This window comes from Daphnia carinata, chromosome 3 (assembly GCF_022539665.2).
Source record: "Daphnia carinata strain CSIRO-1 chromosome 3, CSIRO_AGI_Dcar_HiC_V3, whole genome shotgun sequence".
In the NCBI taxonomy this organism is placed as follows: domain Eukaryota; kingdom Metazoa; phylum Arthropoda; class Branchiopoda; order Diplostraca; family Daphniidae; genus Daphnia; species Daphnia carinata.
In genome coordinates, this window is record NC_081333.1 from 1,109,557 (window position 1) to 1,131,131 (window position 21,575).

Here is a 21,575-nt window from a genome sequence, read left to right on the forward strand (position 1 = left end):
ACGTATAGCGAACAATGTAAAACGTGTAGTTAATCGTAGTCGTTCATTAACCAACACCAATTGTCATGGACGAATAGAAACGTGAACGGTTAAAGTTAAAACGTGTTCTTCATTCGTTTCGGTTCGTTTGACGAATTATTATGTAAGACTTCAAAAATAGTGTGACGTTAAATTCTGAATGTAAAATGAAACAAAAATAGGCAGTATTTTTATTAGAATAATTTAATCTCATGGTAGATAGGAGAATGACAACGCACACACACATAGACCACATGAATCATCAAACTGATGGAGAAGACGCACACAAACAAATGACGTCATATTTGTAATAATTTTTTCTTTCTTTATCTTCCGTTTTTTTTTTGTGTTTTGTTTGGAGAAGAGGAATTGGCATTTTAGATATTTTTTTTTTTTATGTTTTTCTTTTTGCTCTTCTTCGTCCAATTTTGTTTCTCAAACGCCCTTTTTTTTTTTCTCGAAAACCATCACAAAAAAAAAAAGGGACGCACTGAAGAAATCATTCGGGGGGAGGGGCGGGACCGGGAGGGGCGCGTGTAGCGAAAGGGCTTGTGTCTTCATATTTTGTAAATATACAACACGCTAGCGGGAGGCCACCCATAGGGGGCACACGCGACACACACACACCACACGCGGAGAGAAGGAGAAAAGAAAAAAAATATTTCCAACACACACGTCACTAGCAAAAACCCCCCAAAAAAAAAAATCAAAACAAAAAACAAAGAATATATACCAATGATTATCAAAAAGAAAAAAAAAAAAAAAAAAGAAAATGAAAAATGCCACTCACGATGGGCGGAGCGCCATGCAAACCGCCGATGCTCTAAAACCTCTCGTGGATTCAAAATTTCTTTTTTTTTTCTTTTTTTCTTTTTTAAGATCTTCATATCTATCAATTTGTTTGTTTTGTTTTGTTTTGTTTTTTTTTCTCTTTTTGCTATGAATTTTTTTGTTTCTCTTTCTGTTTTGTGTTTATTCTGTTTGATGGGGGGCGGGAGCTTTGGGTCTGAACCAAATGTCCAGGTCTTTCTGTTTTGTTTGTTGTGGGGGAGGAAGGAAGAGGGGTGGAGAACATTCTTCGACTGCTACCACAGACTTTATTTTATTTTATTTTTTTTTTTATTTCTTCTTTTTTTTTTGTTTAATGGCATTTTTTTTTTATTTTAAAGGGAGACGAACAAATAAAAAAAAAAAAAAATTTGGAGGCGCTAGGTGGGAGAGGTTGAGGGACAAATGTCAAATCCAGTTAACATATAGGAAAAAAAAAAAAGAAATCCAAATGAGGAAGGAAATAAAAATAAGAAGATCAAAACCAAAAGAAAAAAAGTGGAGGATGTCAATTTTAAACGTGTCCAAAAGACGATCAAAGTGTACCAATTAAAAGTGAAATTGTTTTGTTTTTTTTTTGTTACGCGAATTGCAAGTGAGGTGAGGGATGAAAAAAAAAAAAAGAAGAACCAATCATGCGTGATTTGCATCATGAAATATTTTTTTCATTTGTCGCTTTAATTTTGTTTTACTGTACACCGTCAAAATGTTCTGTTATGTTTCAAAACAAAAACACAAAAAAAAAACGCTGTAATATGAATGAATTGTTTTTTTGTTTTTTTTCGTTGATGATTTTCTTCTTCCTTTCAATTTTACAGTTTTTTTTTTTGTTTGTTTTGTTTTCTTTTAAAACGTGTGGAACATTTAGCAGAGAAAGTATGCGGACAGAGAGAGAGAGAGAGAGAAAGAGAGAGAGAGAGTTGCGGGCGGGAATTCGGTGTTGTATTCGGGGTGGGGCCGGGAATGATGAGAGAGGAAGGACGTGCGCGCGCTACATTTCAACGTCAGGTACATCGGACGTGTGTCTTCATATTTCATTCATCTCCTCGTCATTTAATGAATCAAAACAAAACAAAAAAAAATAATAATAATAATAAAACAACAACAAACTAATGCTTACCCTCTACCACGAAACATTTACGCGCTAACGCCTTCGACTGTGATCAATACCGGTAATGGATTGTTTTGAGTTGCGGTTTGTTTTTTTAATTATTTCGTTTTCTACACGAAAAAACAAAACAAGAAAAATTTCGGTTAAAAAATTTGCATTGACGGCAGCATCCGAGTTCTTATTTTATTTTTTTTTTTTTATTTATTCTTTATTCTTTTTTCAAGAGTTGCGGAGGGGAGGGAGTTGAGGTTTGCGTGGGGGGAGTTGCGGGAGGAATTGATGGAACGTTGAGGTAGTTCTGTTTGAAATCGAGGAGGTTTTTTTGCGTTTGTCTTTGTGTTTAAAACGTTGATTTGGAGAGTAGTATTGTGTGAGGCTGATTCCGATAAAAACGGCGAAAGACGGGGAGCACATCCGACATTTCAAGCATATTACGGAAACTATTTTCGGCTTTCTCTCTTTTGCTAATTAAAAAAAAATAAAAATAAAAAGAAGGGGTTACCATGACGACGCATTGCACACAACATTTGGACGTAAACAAAAAAAAAAAATTATAGATGAAATCAAAAGGTTTTTTAGAGGGATATTTTGGGTAGACGATGAAAGGAAAGATGGCAGGTGGTGCCCTAACACACGGAGGATTCTCTTTGCTATTGTCTTTTGTTTTTGTTTTTTTTTGTTTGTTTTTTTTTTGTTTGCTGTCAATTCGATCTGAGGACGAGACGGGAGGCGACAAAAGCGGGTCTATTAAACAAGACAAAAAAAAAAAAATGCGAATTTTTTTTAAGGTGCTATTTTGTGTGACAGACTATTTACCGAAAGGAAGTGGGAAGTCTATAAAAATGGGAACTAAACAGATGGTTGTTTAAAAAAAAAAAATTTTTTCATGAAGCGACGAGTTAGATACGGGGCGGTATGAGCCAATTATAAAGGAGAACGAATTAAAAACAAAAGGGAGTTAACCAACCAATTTCGATTAATTTGAAACTAATTTTTTTTCTTTTTAAAGGGGAGCGGGGTTGTTTGTCGTTCTCCTTGCAAAAGAAAGAACAAACACATTCGACGTTATTCTATCTTTTTGTAGGACAAAACGGAAATAGAACCAATTTTTTTTTTTTTTTAAAGATTTTGCAGATTGAAAAAAAAAAAAAAATCTGGGAGTGGGGGGGGGGGGTAACTATAAAAAGGTATTCGAAATAAATACACTACCAAAAAAAAAAAAAAAAAAAAAAAAATTTATAAACTACGGGTTTGCGTTTTTTTCGCTGTTTTTATCGATCGATTCCATGTTTCTAAATGTCAGCGATTATTAAATTCTCGGATAATTTTTTTTTTTTTTTCAAATTTTTTTTTTTTGTAATCCGGTCGATGGGGTAAAAATCAAAACTAAAAAAAAAAAAAAAAAACACACAAAAGCTAAATGCCCATTAATGTGCGATCATTGGGAGAAATTGGAAGGAAAAATTCCAAACGATTTCAGGGCGCGATTTGTTTTCTCTAATTGTTTTGTCTATCGATTGCTTGTACACTTTTTTTTTTTTTTTGTTTTCCTTAAGAAAAAAAAAAAACAAAAAAACAACGCAATCCCTTTTTTTTTCAGTTGGGGATCGGATTCGACATGTTCGGGCGGTGGCGGATTTCTTTTTTTCGGGAGTCACGATGAAAATTCTCTCATTCGCAAGTTTCAATGAAATGCTTTCTTTTTGTTTGTTTTTTTTCGAATTTCGACATTGGGAATCATCGGCAGTGCTTGAAATTTCTGTGAGTTAAACTATCTCGTTGTCGTCGGGACGTTTTGGAGGGGAAAGGTGTGGGGATAGCTTTATAAAGTGTAGGAGGTCGGCATAGTCACTGGGATCCTGACCTTTCATCGTTGGTAAGTCTAGACTTTATCGGCGGGTGTAGGAGTTGAGGGAGTAGGGGGGAAACAAAAAGAAATAACATATGCGATCAAAGAATGATGAAAAAAAAAGAAAAAAGAGGAAAGGGGCTCAGAGAGAGAGAGAGAGAGAGAGACAGAAAGAGGAGGTTCAATACAAATGCAATTCAACAATTATCCGTAGGTCAGCCACCGACAGTTGCTGAAATGAGGTAGTTGACGTCATCTTCCTTCATTGTCACATTTCAAATTTTTTTTTTCTTCTTCTTCGTCGACACAAAGCTTCCATTTTTTTTGCGCACACCTCCAAACGGCAAGAGGGGAGGAGGAAGAGCCGGGGACAGATCGATCTCTCTTTCATTTCAAAATATTGTTGTTTGTTTTGTTTGTTTGTTTTTTTTTTTCTGTTTGTTTCTTGTCATTGTGTTTTGTTTTTAAAGAGCAGTTGTTGTGTGGCATTTTTTTTTTCTTGTCCCAATATTTGTTTCAATTTCATGATGGTTCCAAAAAAAAAAAAACTGATCGCGGTGCGTTTTGTTGAGTTTTCGGGTTGCGGAGGGCAGAATTTTTGAAAATCCCACGGCGGCAAGAGGCAGGCGGATGGTCATAATTGTACAAATAGAAAAAAAAACAAAAAAACAAATCTTTTTCTTAGATGTTAAAGTGCCACAAATCGGATCGAAAGAAGCGGGGGGAAATTCAATTGAAAACAATAATAATAATAAAAAAAAAGATATGAAAAGAAGAGCCACTAAACATTTGCTCTTTTTTGTTTACACAGTGAGCGGCTAATTTGAATTTCAAAAGGGAAGGGTTCAGTTTTGGTGGCCGTTTTCTTTTCTTTCAAAATCCGCAAAAAGCGTATGGACACAGGTAGAAATCAAAAGAGAGAACAAAAAAAAAAAAATAATAAAAGAGCAAAGACAGCGAACTGGTCCCCCCAAATGAATGGCCCGGTCTCTTCAATGGTGCAATAATGATTCTTCTCTTTGCGCAAATAGCCGTTGAACATTTTCCGTATCAAAAATAGCTCTTGATAACTCTTGACAAAACACACGGAGAGATACGAGGTGGAGGTGGCGTAATTGGCGCAACGCGACACACACACACACACACAGGCGCATCAGATGATGAAAAGAAAACAGAAAGGGCAGCGGGGGGGGGGGAATCAAATGTTTTACACTTCACATTTCAGAAGATTGAACTATGAAATATTTTGAAAGAAGAAAAGAATTTGAAAAAAAAAAAAAAAGGCCATGGGAAAGGAGCCCAACATTTAAAAGAAAAGACAACAAGTTAAAGAAAGAAAACAAAAACAAGGGAGGAAGATAACGAAAATAAAAAATAGAGACATCCCTGAGACGCAGACGCTGTTGAGCGATAACCCGATTTTCGACGGGCTCGTCCGGATGTGCATGCGTAACTAGGGCCCGTCTCAATTTTCAAAAAAAAAACAACAAAAAAAACAAGGGAGGGAGGAAAGAAATAGAGAAACGCACACAAAGTGTGCCCATTTTGTACTGAAAAAAGCGCCTCCTCCCCCGACCCTCACACACACACACACACACACACACGAAAGAAGAAGAAATAATAATAAAAATGAAAAAAAAAAAAAAAAAAAGCTAGAAAAACTAAAAGACACAGCAGAATTCCACCAGCCTAACAAAACACGAACGCAGTCATCAACAACAAGAACAAACACGTTATGTCTAGACACACACTCGTATGTATAATAGTTCAAAAAAGACCCAACAGTCTTTCACTTGGGGCAGGCAGACGCTGACACACACACACACTCGCAAAACACGCACGCACGCACACGCACTAAAAGCCAAACACAATTGGCGCAATTGTTTTCGATGCAGGCCATTTTTGTTTCTTCTTCTTCTACTTAACTCTTCAAAAAAATGAGAACCCCTCCCAAAGAAAACTAAAAAAAACAAACAAAAAAAACGAAAGATTACCTTCCGATTCTCTTTCATGTTTGCTCTATTATATATATAAAAAATCCCTGAACAAATTGTTGACAGATGCTGGTTCGTCGGGCCGTTAATGAGCTCCCTCCCCCCAAGTCCAGAAAACACTTCACTTGTGGTGTTTTCTTTTAGAAAAAAAAGACAAAGAGGTTCATTTCCGATGTTGATCTACGTACGACCTCGCGCACTTGTGTGTGTGGTGTGTAAAATCAAAATATAAAGCCCAAAACGTATTTTGAAGAAGAAAAAAAAACAAAAAACAAAAAAAAAATATTTAAAGACAACGGCCCAGCAAAACTGATTGCGAAGCTTCTTGTGGCTTCATCCGTCTCTCTTTCACGTTCCGCGCAAAGTATAGGGGGACTGATGCAAGGCAAAACGTGACTAGGGGGGTGGGGGGGGGGAGGTGTAGTTGGCGCCAAGGCAAAGAAAATCCAAACGTCGGTATGCATCCAAAACTAGTGGAGTTTTCTTCCATGTTTTTTCATCTTCTTCTTCTTCTTCTTTGATTGTTTCGGTTGGCTGACGCACTCGAAGAACGTTTCCTACACACACACACACATTTCACTTGTTTTCTTCCTCTTCCAGAGAAGGGTTCTCTCTTACGATGGTCAATTGCGACACAATAGCACGCAATAGCGCTAAGCGAAATAGGGGGGGGGGAGGATTTTCAAAAAAGAAAGAGAGAGAGAGATAGAGAGAGAAAAAGGCACACGGATAGAAGCACAGGTGGAGCTCTTTGCCGTCGTTCATTTTCCCATTTTTGAATTGAGAGATAGAGATAGAAAGAGAAAGAAAAAAAAAAAAAAAATAATAATAATAAAAATAATAGGGCGAGTCACAGTCTATTGCTCTCTGGCGCGGCTTTGGCCGCCACTGACCCCACCACCACTGCCGCCTGTCCTCATTCTGCCGCCGGAAGCGGCGGAGGCCATGGTCATGGGAGCACCTGGTTGCTGTAGTGGCTGTTGCTGCTGGCTCATCATCGCTCGGATGCGCCGCTGGGCCGACTGGACGGCAAAAAAGTTGCCGATGATGTGGACGGTCGTTTCTTCGCCGGTCGATGCACCTTGTTCCGGCAATTTGATGACCGACGACGTAGTCCGCTGCATTTCGCGGACATTCTGACCCCCTTTGCCAATAATCCGGCCAACTTGGCTCGACGGCACCAATAGCTCCACTGTTAACCGGACGTCCTCACCGGCCGGCATGAATCCTTCTTCGCGCATTTTTTCAAAAATGAGGTACTGCGCCTTCCACTGGGCTTCCGGCGTACCGACAATGGTGACTTTCCTTTCTGCTTGCGGTTCCGCAGTCGTGCCTTCCGGCAGAGAAGTAATTTTTACAGAAGCACCCGAAAATCGAATGATGTTCCGGATGTGAGAACCGCGCGTTCCAATGATGGCACCAACTGCACTGTTGGGGATGTAGAGGAAACTCGTCTCCTATTCAAAAGGAAAGAAAGAAAATAAATAAACGGAAGCGAAGAGAACAAAAAAAAAAAAAAAATAAAAATAAAAATAAAGAAAATAAATAATAATAAATCAATTTCTGGAAGTGTCTTTTACCTGTTGGGAACCAGTAGGCGGCACCAGGCCGGGTGGGTAGACACCTCCTGCTCCGACGCCTACACCGGCTGGTCCTCCTTGTGCGTAGGGCGCCGCTCCGGGTGCTCCGGGGTGGTACATACCGGCAGCGGCGGCGGGTGGCGTACCCCTCACTGAGGGAGAGAATCCCATGCCAACCGTCGACATCATGGCCATCGGATGTAGACCGGGGAACATCATACTTTGAGGCTAAAGTTTTTTGAAAGAAAACGAAATCCAAAATGGCGATGGAATTATGTCGTGTGAAATGTTAGGATGAAAGTAAAGGATTCCTTACAGCCATGGCTTGCAGATCGCTCTCGTAGCTTTGACGTAGTTTGGCGCTAATCATTCCTTCGGCTCTCGACATGTTTTCAATGCTTCCTTTAATCGTAATGACGCGTTCCATATTAAAACTGCTCACATCGTTCAAACTTTTGCGTTTAAAAAAAAATTAATAAATAAATAATAAGAGAAGTTCAGTGGTTATTCGTATTATTTGAAATAACCAAAACGCGTGTGCGTGTGTACCTGGATACGGTGATTTTGGTTTCCGTCTCAAGCATAACTCGCTTGATAGTGCTGCCTCCTTTACCGATTATCCGTCCGATCAGGTTATTGTGCGCCAGGATTTTCAACGAGACTTCCCTGTTAGGACGTTGACATACAAAAAAAAAAAAACGACAGGTGAAATCAGAATTGACGAAAAAAAAAAAAAAAAAATGTTGAATCTCTATGGTTTTTTTTTTTTCCATACCCTTTGTTGGTGTTATCGGCTTCCTGTTGCATCACTTCTAGGATGCGACGACAAGCGTTGGTGCAGTTCTCTGGATTGCCGTAAATGGTGATGGCCTTTTCCAACGAGCCGACATTCTCTTTTCGATGAACGTCCACCCTACACGTCAATGAATGGAAAAGGGTAACCGCATGAATAACGAATAAGGAAAAATAGAAATTGCTTTTTCTCAAAAATAAATCTCGATAAAATTACACCTACCGAGCTCTTGTTTGCTGCGTAATCTGTCGAATAGTTCCACCCTGACGACCGATAATGGCTCCCACCATTTCGCTGGCCACCAGAACTCTACGATGAAAATATTGGATTACAAAAATGTCTGCCTATTTTTTGGAATTAAAAAAAAAAAAATTCAGATTGAAATCAAAGAAATACCTGAGGGGGAAATCAGGTTGTCTTTGAGGTCCTTGATTGCCTCCGCCACCAAACGACATGGTCTGCGATCCAGGTCCGGAGCGCGATCGTCCTGATCCGCTACCCCCAGCTCCTCCTCCGCCCCCTCCTCCTCCGCCAGCTCCTCCCCGTGAGCTACCGCGTCTCGACTCCATTGCCGATTCGATTTGAAGCAGTGATCCTTCAATTTCGACTTCGCTCAGTTCTTTTAAAGCGCTGCATATATAAACAAAGAAATTCAATGTTTAAAATCAATCACAAACTTGAATTGTCTCTAGTAGCGGGATCGTGTATCAGTTTGGGGTGAAATTTGAAAGAAAACAAAAAAATGGAGGGGTGTGGCCCACCCACGTAAACGGTGCTCAGTTAGGATCCAGTTACAGAATTTGCTTCAGTTCACCAATGAAAAATGACCCATTTTTTTTTCTTTCTTTCATTTTAAAAAAATTATGTTTCGTAATAGTTGTAATGAAATAATACGAGAATTGTTGCTAGTGCGTCTCGGCCAAACAATTAGCGGAATAACGGTGTCATTGGCATTGCAATTTTTTTTTTTTTTAATGGAAAATGGCGGATGTCACTCGAAGTGAAATGGCAATTTTTTTTTTTTTTTTTTAAATCTTTTAGCTCGTCATTTTGTAAAACACGAGAGTTTTCATACACGTTTCCTGTTTGTAGTATTCCTTTGACAAACCGTGAGAAACACTCTGAGAGGGAGAGAGACACCCTCCGGAAGAGTGGTGTAAGATTTTAGTCTTCTTTTACCATTAGACATATTTCATTTGTCGGAACAGAATTTTTCATGTCTGCGTGAGTGCAGGGAATTGCATTTCTTTGAACAAACAAAAACATAAAAGGAACTGAGGGGAGGGGTTGAATTAGCTCTAACATTATGTGAGTTTGTATGGGTATGAAATGTAGGGGTAACCTAGTGACAACGTTCAACTGGCAGCAACGTGGCGTCGTCCTTGGAATCTCGCACAAACGTTACCAACGACGGTGGAATGAGGGCTGTTGTTTTCACACAACACGGTAATTACACCTGACCTGCTTTCGATTCAACGGGAATCCAGTCGCCTAGCCAGAGACAGAATCGACATTCACCAGCGCGGCCGTCCTTTTTGTCTTACGTGTGACGCACATTGAGGTCCGAAGCTGAAAATGTTCTGTGCGTTTTTTTTTTTCTTTTAAGTTTTTTCGAGGGGGGGGGGGGGCTCAGTTTCGATTCGTATACACAACTAGGCAATGTCTTCTTGGCTTTCAATGTTCTGTTTGTTTTTTTCTCAGTTGAGGAAATAAGAGAATGAAACCAAAGATACACACACACACACACACGTTGATTTTCACTCAAAAGACCAAGTGCGCCTGACGACTGGCATGAGATTGCGTCACACAATCTTCAAGAACCTCCCGAAAGTGTAGTTTGTGACCGACGCAGTTAATCTTGGCACAGGCAGTGGCAGATAGATGGAATTGGAAAAAAACACACAGCCAACGCAAACAGGGCACGCAACACTGGGACGTAAAGTGTCGGAGTGATTTCGGATGAAGATGAAAACAAAACAACAAAGACCAACAAACCGAAGAACGGCTGCGTGTGGGTGTTTTTAGTCACACGTCGCAGTAGCAGACTACACTGAGAGTGCTGCCATCTAACGCTTGTTCCAACAAACGGCGCCACTTTACCGACTCCGCGTGTCCGCCATTCCGTCGTCTGCTAGTTCACGAGTTTCGCAACGTAAACCCAACATTTCGATATTGGGAAGAAGACAAAGTAAAAAGCAGGCGAAGAAGTAAAAAGAAAAGAAAAAGGGCTTACTTTTCTGCTTCTTCGGGCGTTTCAAAGACAACCTCAATGGTTTGATAGCCGCCTGCTTGAGGTGACGGGGCGTCTCCACTTCCTCCGCTTGCACCTCCGCTGATCTTTTCACACTTGAGCAACGTTCCTAGCGGCGTCAAGAGCCGCTCCAGTTCCTCGTAGCGCACATGGGCTGGCACGTTGCTCAGATACAGCGTCCGCGACAGTACACTAGATACAGAAAAGGACGAAACAAACGTTTAAAAAACCAATTCCAAGAGCACTCATCACACGTCACTGCGAAAACAACACATGCAGACGAACAAGAGACAAGTAAAAAAAAACTGGGCAAAAAAAAAAAAAAAAAAAAAGGCCGGACGTGACCGTACACAGGTGGTGGTGTAACTAGTGAAAGATGCCATTAAAAAACATGACAACTGGCCATTTCCTTCCTTTCACCACACGTCTGTATTGTTTCCGATACCAATGACGAGGAAAATGATTGTCAACCATCAGTCATGTCGACCTGTATCACATGCATTACACATGTTTTTTTTTCTTCGAAATCTTTTAGAGTACTCTAAAATGGGTTTTCCCCCTCCCCCCCTGTCGAAATGAGAGGAGATTGTGGTTTTTTTTTTTTTTTCCCTTTTTCCTTTCTGTACATTCAAGTCAAGTGAAGCGAAACAAAACAGAACATAAAAAGCTTTTCAGTGATCAAATGTCCGGCAAGGGTGGGCGTGATTGCGGACAGTTGCATGCCCGGTACATTGGACGACCACGCGCCCGGTGACGCACGGGAAATGATGCAACGGAGCGCGATCGTGAAAAGGCCGGAAGAATCCACACGCGAACAGACACACACACACACATAGAAGGAAAAGAAAGAGAGAGAGACAGACGGATTCCCGCAAGATGAAGGACGTCTACAATATACCGTATGGAATTTTTAGTTGAAAGTAATCCTTTTGGGTGGCACACACACACACATATACACACACACACACAACAACAAACGAGATGCACAAGTGAGGACGTCGAAACCACTACTGAACGCCGGCCAGTCAGCGCTTCCCATCTTATTATTCCTGTGTGTGTGTGTGTGTGTGTCCAGATGTGTGTTGCGACTTAATGGAACAACTGGCTGCACGAACGAACGAAAGGAAGAAAGAAAAAAAAAATGGGGATAAAGGAGAATGGAGAAAAAGGAAAGAAAAAAAAAAAAGAGAAGTGATCATTCGTCAAGCCAACACTAAAGCTCAGTCGACTTTGAATTGCAATGGAGATTTCTAAGAGATCAATTGCGTGTTTCACATTCTTTCCGAACGTTGATGAAATGATAACAAAACAAAACAAAAAAAAAAACGAAATAATAATTTCGAATTTTGTAACAATGGCGTTGAAATCCATCAAGTGATGAGTGAATGTTTTATCGCCATGAGGGGCTTTTTTTTTTTTTTTTTTGCTTTTTGATTTAGTTTGACGTCAGTCAGGTGATGTCACCGTGGTCGACGCGATTGGTCGACCGGTCGTTCGGGACAGCCATTGGTGGAACGGTGGTGCATCGATTCAGTTGAGGAAATGTATTGGGAAAAAAGAAAAAAAGCAAAAGACGGAACAAGTCAAAACGGAGCAATCCCGCCCGCCGCCGGTCAAAAGACCGGCCGGGATTACTGGGTGGGTATAACTCCTCCTCTTTCGGCGCCAAAGTTTCACTAGTGTCTCAAATTCCACAGAATTTCTTTCCCTTTTTTTTGCGTGTGTGTGTGTTAAAATCTCTTTAACACAAAAAAAAAAAAAAAAAAAAAAAAGGTCTTTTTTTGGCTATGCAGGTTGTCCCGTTCCTTTCGACCATGTCCAGATCGAATGACTGGTAAATGGCCAATTTTATTCGAATTTTTTTTTTTTTTTACTTTCAAACAAGCAAGATGGAAGTTCGGAATTCTAAATCAGACGATCAAACTTGAAAAGAGTTTGAACAACCATTTTTTTTTTTTTACTTAATTACCTTCATCGTACAGAGACGCATTCCAAGCTTGAAGAAGCTACCCGCTTTTTCTTTCTTATGGGACAAAAACAGCTTGATAAGTGTATGCTAATAAACCCCCTCCCCCTTTTTTTTTTTTTTTTTTTTTTTTTTTTCTTCCTCCTCTCGTAGGGTACCGTTCCAGCGAGATGAATTTAGTTTTGATAGCGGCTCCTTCTTTGCGCTGGTTCCCGTGGTGATGGCAGCAGCCTTTTTGATTTTTCTTTTTTATTTTTTGATTCCTAGACTATCTCGCTAAAGATACCATTGTGTGCGTGTGTGTGTTAAGAGAGAATCAACCAGACTTGAAAGGCTCAACCTTGCCGATCTCTCCCATACATCTGTCTGGCTTGCGAATTGTTGGTAGACGGCCAAATCGAAACGCGTCTCACGATGCTGCTGGTTGGTCATGTCGCCCAATCGAGCAACCGCTATAGACACGACAACAACAACAACAACGGGGAAAAATAAAAAAGAGGGGTAATCAATATGTTGACCAAACGGAATTGATCAGGAAAAAAAAAAAAAAAAATGATTATGATCATGTGCTTTTTTGCGCTGTTTGAAACGGTTAGTTCTGCTTTCATATACTGTGATTGTTACGTTTTTGTGTGTGTGTTCCTCATTGAGTATGTCGACTGATTGGGTATAGACGATCTCAGATGTCCCTTCTTTTTTCTCTTCAGGCTGGCAGATTTAAGCGAGCAAGAGATTGGGTTTCATCCTTACGATGGTATCGAATGTATGGCAGTTAAAGCATACCCAACTGATTATGAAAATGGCTGCAATCTTAATGAAAAGCAAAACATGGGATTCGAATAGCGAATTGCTGGCGCCGGCCATCCACCGCTTCATCCGTGATCTTTGGGTGGTGACGTCCACTTTCCCAAAGCTGTTTGATTCCATTTTACCGGGGTCAAAGCTGATAAGCGTTACATGGTACTTTTGCTAAAAAGTTCTCAAGTATGTGTTAAGCAACAGTAGTGATGACTAATGCTCGACAAGAAATTCAATATTTAGAATGTTTTTTTTTTCTTCTTTTAGCTTTGCTGCGGTAGAAAGAAAACTAGAAAAAAACAAACAATAATCGTGTCGAGATGAAGAAAGCGTAGTTGTTAATTTGGTCGCTAGATGGCCGCGTTGGCTTTCACACCAGCATTGGCTTATCGCCTTCCAAACGACAAAATGGCGGATGGCTTCTACCCCCCCCCCCCCCTCCCTCAATCGGAAATTCCATCCATTGCTCGAGCCAAGTAAACAATTCGATGGCATTAAACTGGTTTTTTGGATTCACTCTTTCAATCGAAGGTATGACATGAAACTAAAGGTACGATGAAAAAGAGAGAGAGAGAGAGCTGTAGGGGTAATAGAGAGAGAACGGCGTATGTGTTGTGCCCTAACAGGGAAAAAAAAAGAGAGAGAGAGAGAGATCCTCTTCGGACCGGTTGCCGCTTGCTGACACGGCGGATCAATGACCTCCCAGTTATTTGTAACTGTTTCAAACTAGTAGTGAGAAAACAAAAAAAAAAAAAAAAAGGAAAAGGCGCAGAGATCGGAATTTCTATAGCCGAGGAGAAAATAACAACAAAACAAAGTTGAAAAAGAAAAGATCTCTTAACACAACCTTGTCCGAGGCCCCGGCCTTGGATACACGGCGGCCTTCTTCTCCCCCTCCTTGTGCTTGATTTTATTCCTGAAATTGGGCCTATTTCAGCCTTGCGGCCATCTTTGGAAGTATGCGCTATCTACTACAACATCTTCTTGGGCCCTTTTCTCTAGAAAACATCAGCGCGCGCGCCGACCAGCATCCGGCCAACACTTTCTGCATTCCATGCTAGTCCCTCTTTTTTATTTAATATTTTTTTTTTTTTTTAAAGAAAATTCCATTTTGTTTTTGTATTTTTTTACGTAAAAGGGGAGAAAAAGGAAGACATTCTTTTTATAGAGAGAATGACAAGAAGAGCGGCCATTTTTGGAAATCGAGATGTTCAAACTCGATCACCTGAAATGCGTGTTATTATTTGTTATTATAAAAACACACACACACACATAAGCCGTTGGAACGAAAATGATTGTGAAGTCATCGCAAAAGTAATTATTGAAATAACCCCAGAAAATAATTTAAATAAAAACTGTCAACTCATTTCCCGTTTGTTGGGTTTCGGAGTGGGGGTTCTGTGTTTTCTTCGTGAGAAGTTCTCTGTGTGTGTGTGACAAAAAGTGCCGTATAAAAAGAATTCGAAAAATCAATATTGACACAAGTTTTTTTTTAAGTCAAAAGATCCATCTGACTCTTTCTGAATACGAAATTATTCCACTGCATAATTTTCTGTTTTTAGTTTTCTATTCAGTTTTTTTTTTTAAACCTGATGACATAAGAATGAAGTTCTTTTTTTTTTTTTTTTTATTATGGGTACGTATTCAGTTAAAATAGATGGGGCTTCATTAACTCGTAGGAATTCTTGCTCTTTTTTTTTTGCCCCAAGAAGATGAGGTTTAAATATAACTCGTGCCCCCCGGTGGAGGGGTGGCTTTAACTGTACGTGTTGCCGTATCTGTTTGTAAATATAGAACCGAAAGGGCGGAAGAAGAATGGCACTCTCTACATGTTGGAACTTTTTAGAAAGAAGAATTCCTTCCCTCTGCTTTCTCGTGCAAAAGGAAATGACACGAAAAAAAAAAAACGGAACTCGAAAATAGATTTTCTAGGGAGAGGTTACATGGCACTTTGGGCAGCTGTACATTTAAAGCCCTAGAAAAAAAAAAAAGAAAGATGTTTTCTCAATGAATGGAGCAGGTTTGTGTGTCTCTCTATTGGAATGTCCTGCCCCCGCTAGCCATCGATTGTTTTGATTATCTTGATCTCTATTAACTGCCGTAAGGGGGTTTGGCTTTCTCCAAGAAATTAAAGCAAAAAATGATGGCTACATACACCAGCGGACATTATTTTTGCTCCATGCAAGTTTTTTTTCGTTTTTTTTTTTTTTCATTCATGAAACTGGATCTTCGGTCGATCACGTGATCAGATTCTTATCTGGAAGCAGCTGCTTTTGGGGTCAATATCTTCCATGCACACATACAAACAGAAGAGACGTCCGTTACTAGGCCGAACGAAGGCTACTGTTGCCACCGCTGCGCAACGTGAGTGCGGGGATCTCAACACACACACACACACGTAAAAATCAGGAAATAGAAGGAAGATAGATAACCAGCAGAGAGGGGAGAGATAACAAAAAAAAAAAAAAAAAAAAAAGAGAAAACTTTGAACTTGTAGGGGCTATTTCAATTTCTCATTGTAAACATTTTCAACGGGAGCAGAACCGGAAACGCCACGCAACAATCTTAATACATTTAAGACAATAAATGCGAAGTGTTTCACTTACTTTCGTCGTCCACCGGCAACCGAAGGCTCAACGACCAATGTGGAACCCATAAAAATTTGTCCTGTTCAAAAACAACAATTAATATTCATGATAAAAGAGTCCACAAGAAGAATCACGAAATAATATCAAATATTTCAAAAGAATAAAAACAAAAGAAATAGAGAAATAATCTTGAAGAGTGTTTGTACCCGATGGCAGCAAGCTAGCACTAGCAACAGCCTAATTTGAATAAGCCTACGTTTGATATCTCGAATCTGTTTTCGTCGTGAAATCACGACAGGCGAGAGAGGACGACATTCCACTAGCCGCATACCTGCATGTGATTACGAAACTAGCTCACAGGCAGCAGCTCATGATTTTTTTGTGTGTGTGTACACGGCTGCTGCTGGATCAATAGCCCAGCTACCGGTTTCAGAGCCGTTTGACTTTTGAGGCCGTTCCCGAAGTGGCGACACTAGCGCATCGACGGATTTTTTTTTGTGTCTTTCTGGCGACAGTTGGACAAAACGTGTCAAATACTTTGTAGCCTTTTTTTTTTATTATTATTATTCTTCCCCTCTTCTGGCCAATCAGCAGCTGATTGGCCAGTTTTTAAAATTCGCGATTAAAGGGTAAAATAAAAATTGGAATTAAAAAAGGAAATTAGAAGGAAGGAAGAAAACGCATTTGCCACTTAAAAAAGAAAAGAATATTTTCTTCTTTTATAGACATTCTCGTAAACGGGGCTCAGTTACGATCCCGAGACAGCCTCGAGACGGTGGAATGCGCCGTATAATAACTCGCAGCTATTCCTCGAGGTGTGTTCCAGATCCAAGAAGCTACCGGCGACGTGCTACCTCCTGGCTGCACACACGGGACTTTGGGGCAACAAGAAATAAAAAAACAAAACAAAAAATACCTCAGCATAACCTCACATGACTCTATATAGACAGCCGTTGCCTATATACAAGCCATGTTGCCTACAAACCATAGATAATTATCAAACCGCATTGGATATATATATATATATATATATATAATTTTTTTTTGAAAGAATACAAAAATAGAGGGAACAAAAAAAAAAGTGAAATGTGTCGATTAGTTAAGGTGTTATATAGGGTGGGTGTTTCGGTCGCTATAAAAATAGGGAATATTATCGATTCCGTCCGTCGAGTGGCGCTACCGTCGCCTATCCCCCGCGCACGACCCAATCGATAATCTCTCTACTTTTCTTTTTGAGTTACTGTAATTTGTTGACACTTTCCTTTTAATCTTGCGGAAGCGTTTGTTTCCAACACTTGTTAATTATCTCGCAAGTGAATATTAAAAAAAAAAAAAATTGGTTAAAATCAATAAAAAACAAAAAACAAAACAACTTACCATTGAGTTTCTCGATGGCGCGATCGACTGTGCTCTGTTCAGGGCAATCGATAAAGGCATAGCCGCCCCGTTTGACCAGGACGGAGCTAACGTTGCCGACGCCGCTCTCTTGAAGCAGTTGCCGCAGCGCCGCCTCGTTCGCTTCCGCCGCCAGATTTCCGATGTACAATTTGCTCATCTTCTGTTGTGCTCTCTTCTGTTTGTATCAAAAATCCCGACACCCCACTTTGATTTTTTTTTTTTTTTTCGGCGAGGAGGGAAATATAAAAATTCCGGGCGTAGGATTCCGCACACAGAAAGGCCACAAACACACACGCACAAAAAAAAAAAAAAAAAAAAATCAACTGCAACGATGACGCGGCCAACTGCTTGTTGAAAAAAAAAAAAAAAATGAAACAACGTAAAAGAAAAAAATCAAATGAAGTCGATCAGTTGATTAGATATTATGAGATTTTCAGCCATGTAGGCAGAGGGAGAGAGAGAGAGAGAGAGAGAGAGAAAGAGATGACATAAACACACTCACACACTCACACACACTGTTATCCACCGAGCCAGTCGGGCCGGGGTTTGTTCCTTTTCGTGATGATTGCTCTGTGTGTGCGCCTCCCTTCTCTGTCTATGGCGGCCTGATGGAGGCGCACTGGGCTCACGCAACCCACCCCGCCCTATGCTTTCAAAAACGAAGAGGGGGAGAGAGAGAGAGAGAGAAGCCTACGGTATCGACCGTGCCACCCAACAATTCCCAATGTATTTAGTACACGCGAATTGAAATCAACAGAAAAATGACGAATGGTTTGAATGTTTATCGCAATTTAAATTAAAATTATTAACGTGAAAAATGTTTTTCTTTTTTTTACTTTTTTTTTTTTTTTGTGCGGAATTTCGTGTCGTCAGAAGTGGACGGTGTTAACGGTAATTCCCGATAATGGTGAGTCACACCTCACGATGGCCAATTTCGAGAAGAAAAACGGCCATTATTTGGTAACCTGTGAGTGTGCAATGACGAAACATTGGCGAAATGGGGTGGAGACGGAATGGGCAAATAAGCTTGCGGTCGTGCATGCATTTCGTGAAGCGGATAGCGATTGGTCGGCGAACGATAGGGGAGTTCACGTGACGCAAAAATTCTTGCCCGCCTCCCGGCTCATGCGATTGGTCGGGACCAAACCATAACCCCTATATATATATATATACATACGCCGCTGGTTGTTATTTTTTAAACCCTACTTTTTCTTTTGTTTCTTTTAACAAATAAAATAAATTCCAATGTTGAAACATCGGTGCTCTATTTACACGACAGCATTTTTATTTTTATCATTTCTTTCTTCTCCTGCTTTTACTAATAAGACAATCACTAGATGTATGATGACGTCATAGGCTAATCAATACCGTCTCTTCCCCCCTCTTCTATGGCGACAATTCACGTAACGAACGTGGGAAATCGATCACATCTAAAGGAGTTGTTGATAACAACACCTCGAGTTCATTTTCGATGGAGGTATTCCTCACCCCTACGCAACACGTTTGTTTCTGATGTATTCACCTATTTGATGTGTAATAATCATTCATTAAAGATTCATTGTTTGATTGTTATCTATTGAAATATGTGTAAAACTTGAAAAAAAAAAACGGATTAACATGAAAATAAAACGTACGGGATCAAAGCAAAGAAAGAAAACTAAGGCACGCGCCTAACCTGTTTTTAATAATTTGCCTTTGATGATGCCAACGGGCTGAAATCATTTCAAAAAGCAGGGGAGAAAAAAAAACAAAGCGATTTCTTTTCATTTGAAACTCTAACGTGATACCCGGGGTACGTTAGTAGTTTGAACAATGATCCTTCGTACCACCCAGATCGACCCCCACCCTTTTATATTTTTCCATGTTTCTATTTTTGAATAGCAAAGTATAAAAAAAAAAAATGAAAGCATTTCGCTGGGGCTGGTTTGTTTTGTAACCCTCTGTGCTGCGATCATTATTCCTCTTTTTAGCAGATCCTTTGCTATAGAAAAAGACGAAAGGGTATGACGTAATCCCGATTAGCTAATGTACCGTATCTAAATTTGGTCGAGCCTGAAAAACACGGCTATTCTCTTGTTTGATTCAATACTATTGGCCTCTTTTCATAATAATCTCGTGTGTGAAAACGCAACGTCCCTAAAATGGTTAGTTGAAATGATTGTGACACATCTGGCAATAACCAAACGACAGTTACGTCTCATTTTCGAATTACAATCAAACATCTTAAATGTCGTCTTACTTTAAAACGAATGTTTCAAAATGGTTGAAAAAAATGAATTCTTTGGTTTGGTCCATGACACATCAATGATTCGCGTAACACAGGCACTGAGGAATTTCGAAAGTTTAGTCATCAACGGAAGTGTGAAAAAATTCCGATTTTGCCTACGACAAAATGGCGTCAACGAAATTCTGATACGATGAGTCGACGGCGGTTTGATCATCCGTTCAAGCAAAAACGATTTTGAAATATTACGGGTTATTCAATGAATTTAAACAAACTGGTGGGGGCAAATGAGAAGAAAAAAGAGAGGTGGTAGAAAGTGACATCTTGGAACAATCTCTTCATCGTGGAGAGATAGTCGAAGAATTCTACTGGGCGGTGATTTGACCAAATATGGTCACGAACGGCAGCAGCCCCAAAAAAAAAAATTTCTTAGCGGGGCTGACCCCAAAGAGGAATGTTCCATCCATCCACATACGGCTCTTTAACGAGATTCCATTGCCCATTTTTTTTTAACTAGAGCTTCTTCTTTTTCTTTACAAAATGAATTTTGTTTCTTTTTTTTTTTTTTTTTTTTGTTGAAAAAAAGGAACAAAAATCGAATTTCTCGAGTCATTCTTGGTAGATAAGGAGAGCGTGTGAACTCGCGTGCACCACGCACTATGAAAACAAAATGGCGGACGGTTCGATACATTTTGTTTTTTTCGAGGGGGGGGGGAGATTCACATTTTAGCCAGTCAACCGAATACTATTTCATTAAATGGGATCTGTTTGATATGGTAACGACATATATTCTGCGTGTGTATCGCATATACCGGTCGTCAATTGATTGATTACGCAATGCGAATGGTTTTTACAGATAGGCGAAATGTCAACGCTGCGATGTACAATGGCTGAAAACGGGAGTGATACTAATCAGAATACTTTTTGCCGCTCAATCGAAATTGAAAACCTACACACACACACACACACAAAACGTGTGTGTATGTGTCTTATCTGGTGAAATAATGTGGCGTGTGTGGAACATGGAAATGCTTTTATCAAAAAGTTTCTTTCTCGAAGTCTACATGAACCGGCTTTGGTACCACACACAAGGATTTCTAAATGGTCATGTAATCAATGACGTTGGAGAACATTGACGTCATTGATCTGTCACGCCTAAGTGTAAAATTTGTTCTCACAAAATTATTAAATACAACTATTTCGCATTTATCTGAATGGGGAAGAAAAAAATAAACTTTTTTTGGGGAAAAAAAAGATGCTACGGAGGGAGCCATTTTCTCTCTCTCCCTAGATTTCTACCCTAAAGACGAAAAAAATGCTTGAGGCTATAACGGCCATCCACCGCCAAGATACCTCCACCGCTTCCTCTTCGCCCCCACTTCCAAAAAAAGAGTCAAAAAATGTTGTTTTCTTTTTCTTTTTACCCTGAGAACGAGGAGAAAACACACACAAAACAAATCTAATTCCCGCCATTGGCCTTGAATATTTGTGGGTTTTTTTTTTTTTGGTTGAACAAAAACCGAAAATGGTAAAGAAAGAAACGAATTTTCCATTCAAAAGAGAAACAAATAACGAAAGAAAAAAATTGAATTGAAAACTCACGTTAAACGAGGGGGTCGATTTAATCCACAAATTCCGGTTCGGAACTCATCACTGTTGTGGAAAAAACAACAACAAACAAACAACAAAATTTGTGTTGATGAATCTGAGAAATTCACGTCGACGATGGCGCGCTCACTACACGACGAAATGCGCGGAACTTATCCGACAGTCGGAGGTACACTGCCGGTTGGCTAGGGCTATGATAGATTCTATAGGCCATGCAACTCGGCCGTACATACACTAGGCCTACAAACAGGATGGATCCCTGCTGTATGGGGAAGAGAGGGCTTCCATTTTTCCCACTGGGGCGGTCTTGTACGGCAAAAAAAATATATTTCTATTTAGAGAGAGAGAGAAAAGGAAGAGGGGGAGAGAAAAGGGGAGGGCATTCTCCACAGCTGCTGGGGTGCATAGGCCTGGGTCCCCTAAAAAAAAAAAGGCCTAAGGGGCTCATCCTCTTCCCCTTGCCCTTGGATTTATCGAATTCTCTTCTTTTGCCCTACTTTCATCAAGAATTTCCCCCTCTTCTCCTTGTTCGTCAGTTTTTGAGTTGTTCTCACTTCATTCATGGAACT

At 40.0% G+C, this 21,575-nt stretch overlaps 1 protein-coding gene across 1 annotated transcript; it reads right to left on the reverse strand.

The window, feature by feature from the left end:
* Window positions 1-184: 184 nt before the first annotated feature.
* On the reverse strand, window positions 185-21,150 carry LOC130693346 (insulin-like growth factor 2 mRNA-binding protein 1). The gene is made up of 11 exons (XM_057516475.2): window positions 21,001-21,150; window positions 17,154-17,518; window positions 15,795-15,855; window positions 10,407-10,616; window positions 8,570-8,803; window positions 8,396-8,482; window positions 8,156-8,293; window positions 7,930-8,046; window positions 7,697-7,832; window positions 7,381-7,608; window positions 185-7,257 (listed from the first exon to the last, which is right to left on the reverse strand). The coding sequence occupies exons 2-11, from the start codon at window positions 17,329-17,331 to the stop codon at window positions 6,658-6,660; spliced, it is 1,989 nt and encodes a 662-aa protein (XP_057372458.1). The 5' UTR covers window positions 17,332-17,518; window positions 21,001-21,150; the 3' UTR covers window positions 185-6,657.
* Window positions 21,151-21,575: the final 425 nt, after the last annotated feature.

Excerpts from the sequence above, each read along its gene's own strand:
- LOC130693346 (XM_057516475.2), bottom strand. The coding sequence starts at position 17,331 with ATGAGCAAATTGTACATCGGAAATCTGGCGGCGGAAGCGAACGAGGCG. Across the intron at positions 8,804-10,406 it reads ACGCCCGAAGAAGCAGAAAA|CGCTTTAAAAGAACTGAGCG; the intron begins GTAAGCCCTTTT and ends TTATATATGCAG. Across the intron at positions 8,483-8,569 it reads CAACCTGATTTCCCCCTCAG|AGTTCTGGTGGCCAGCGAAA; the intron begins GTATTTCTTTGA and ends TTTTCATCGTAG.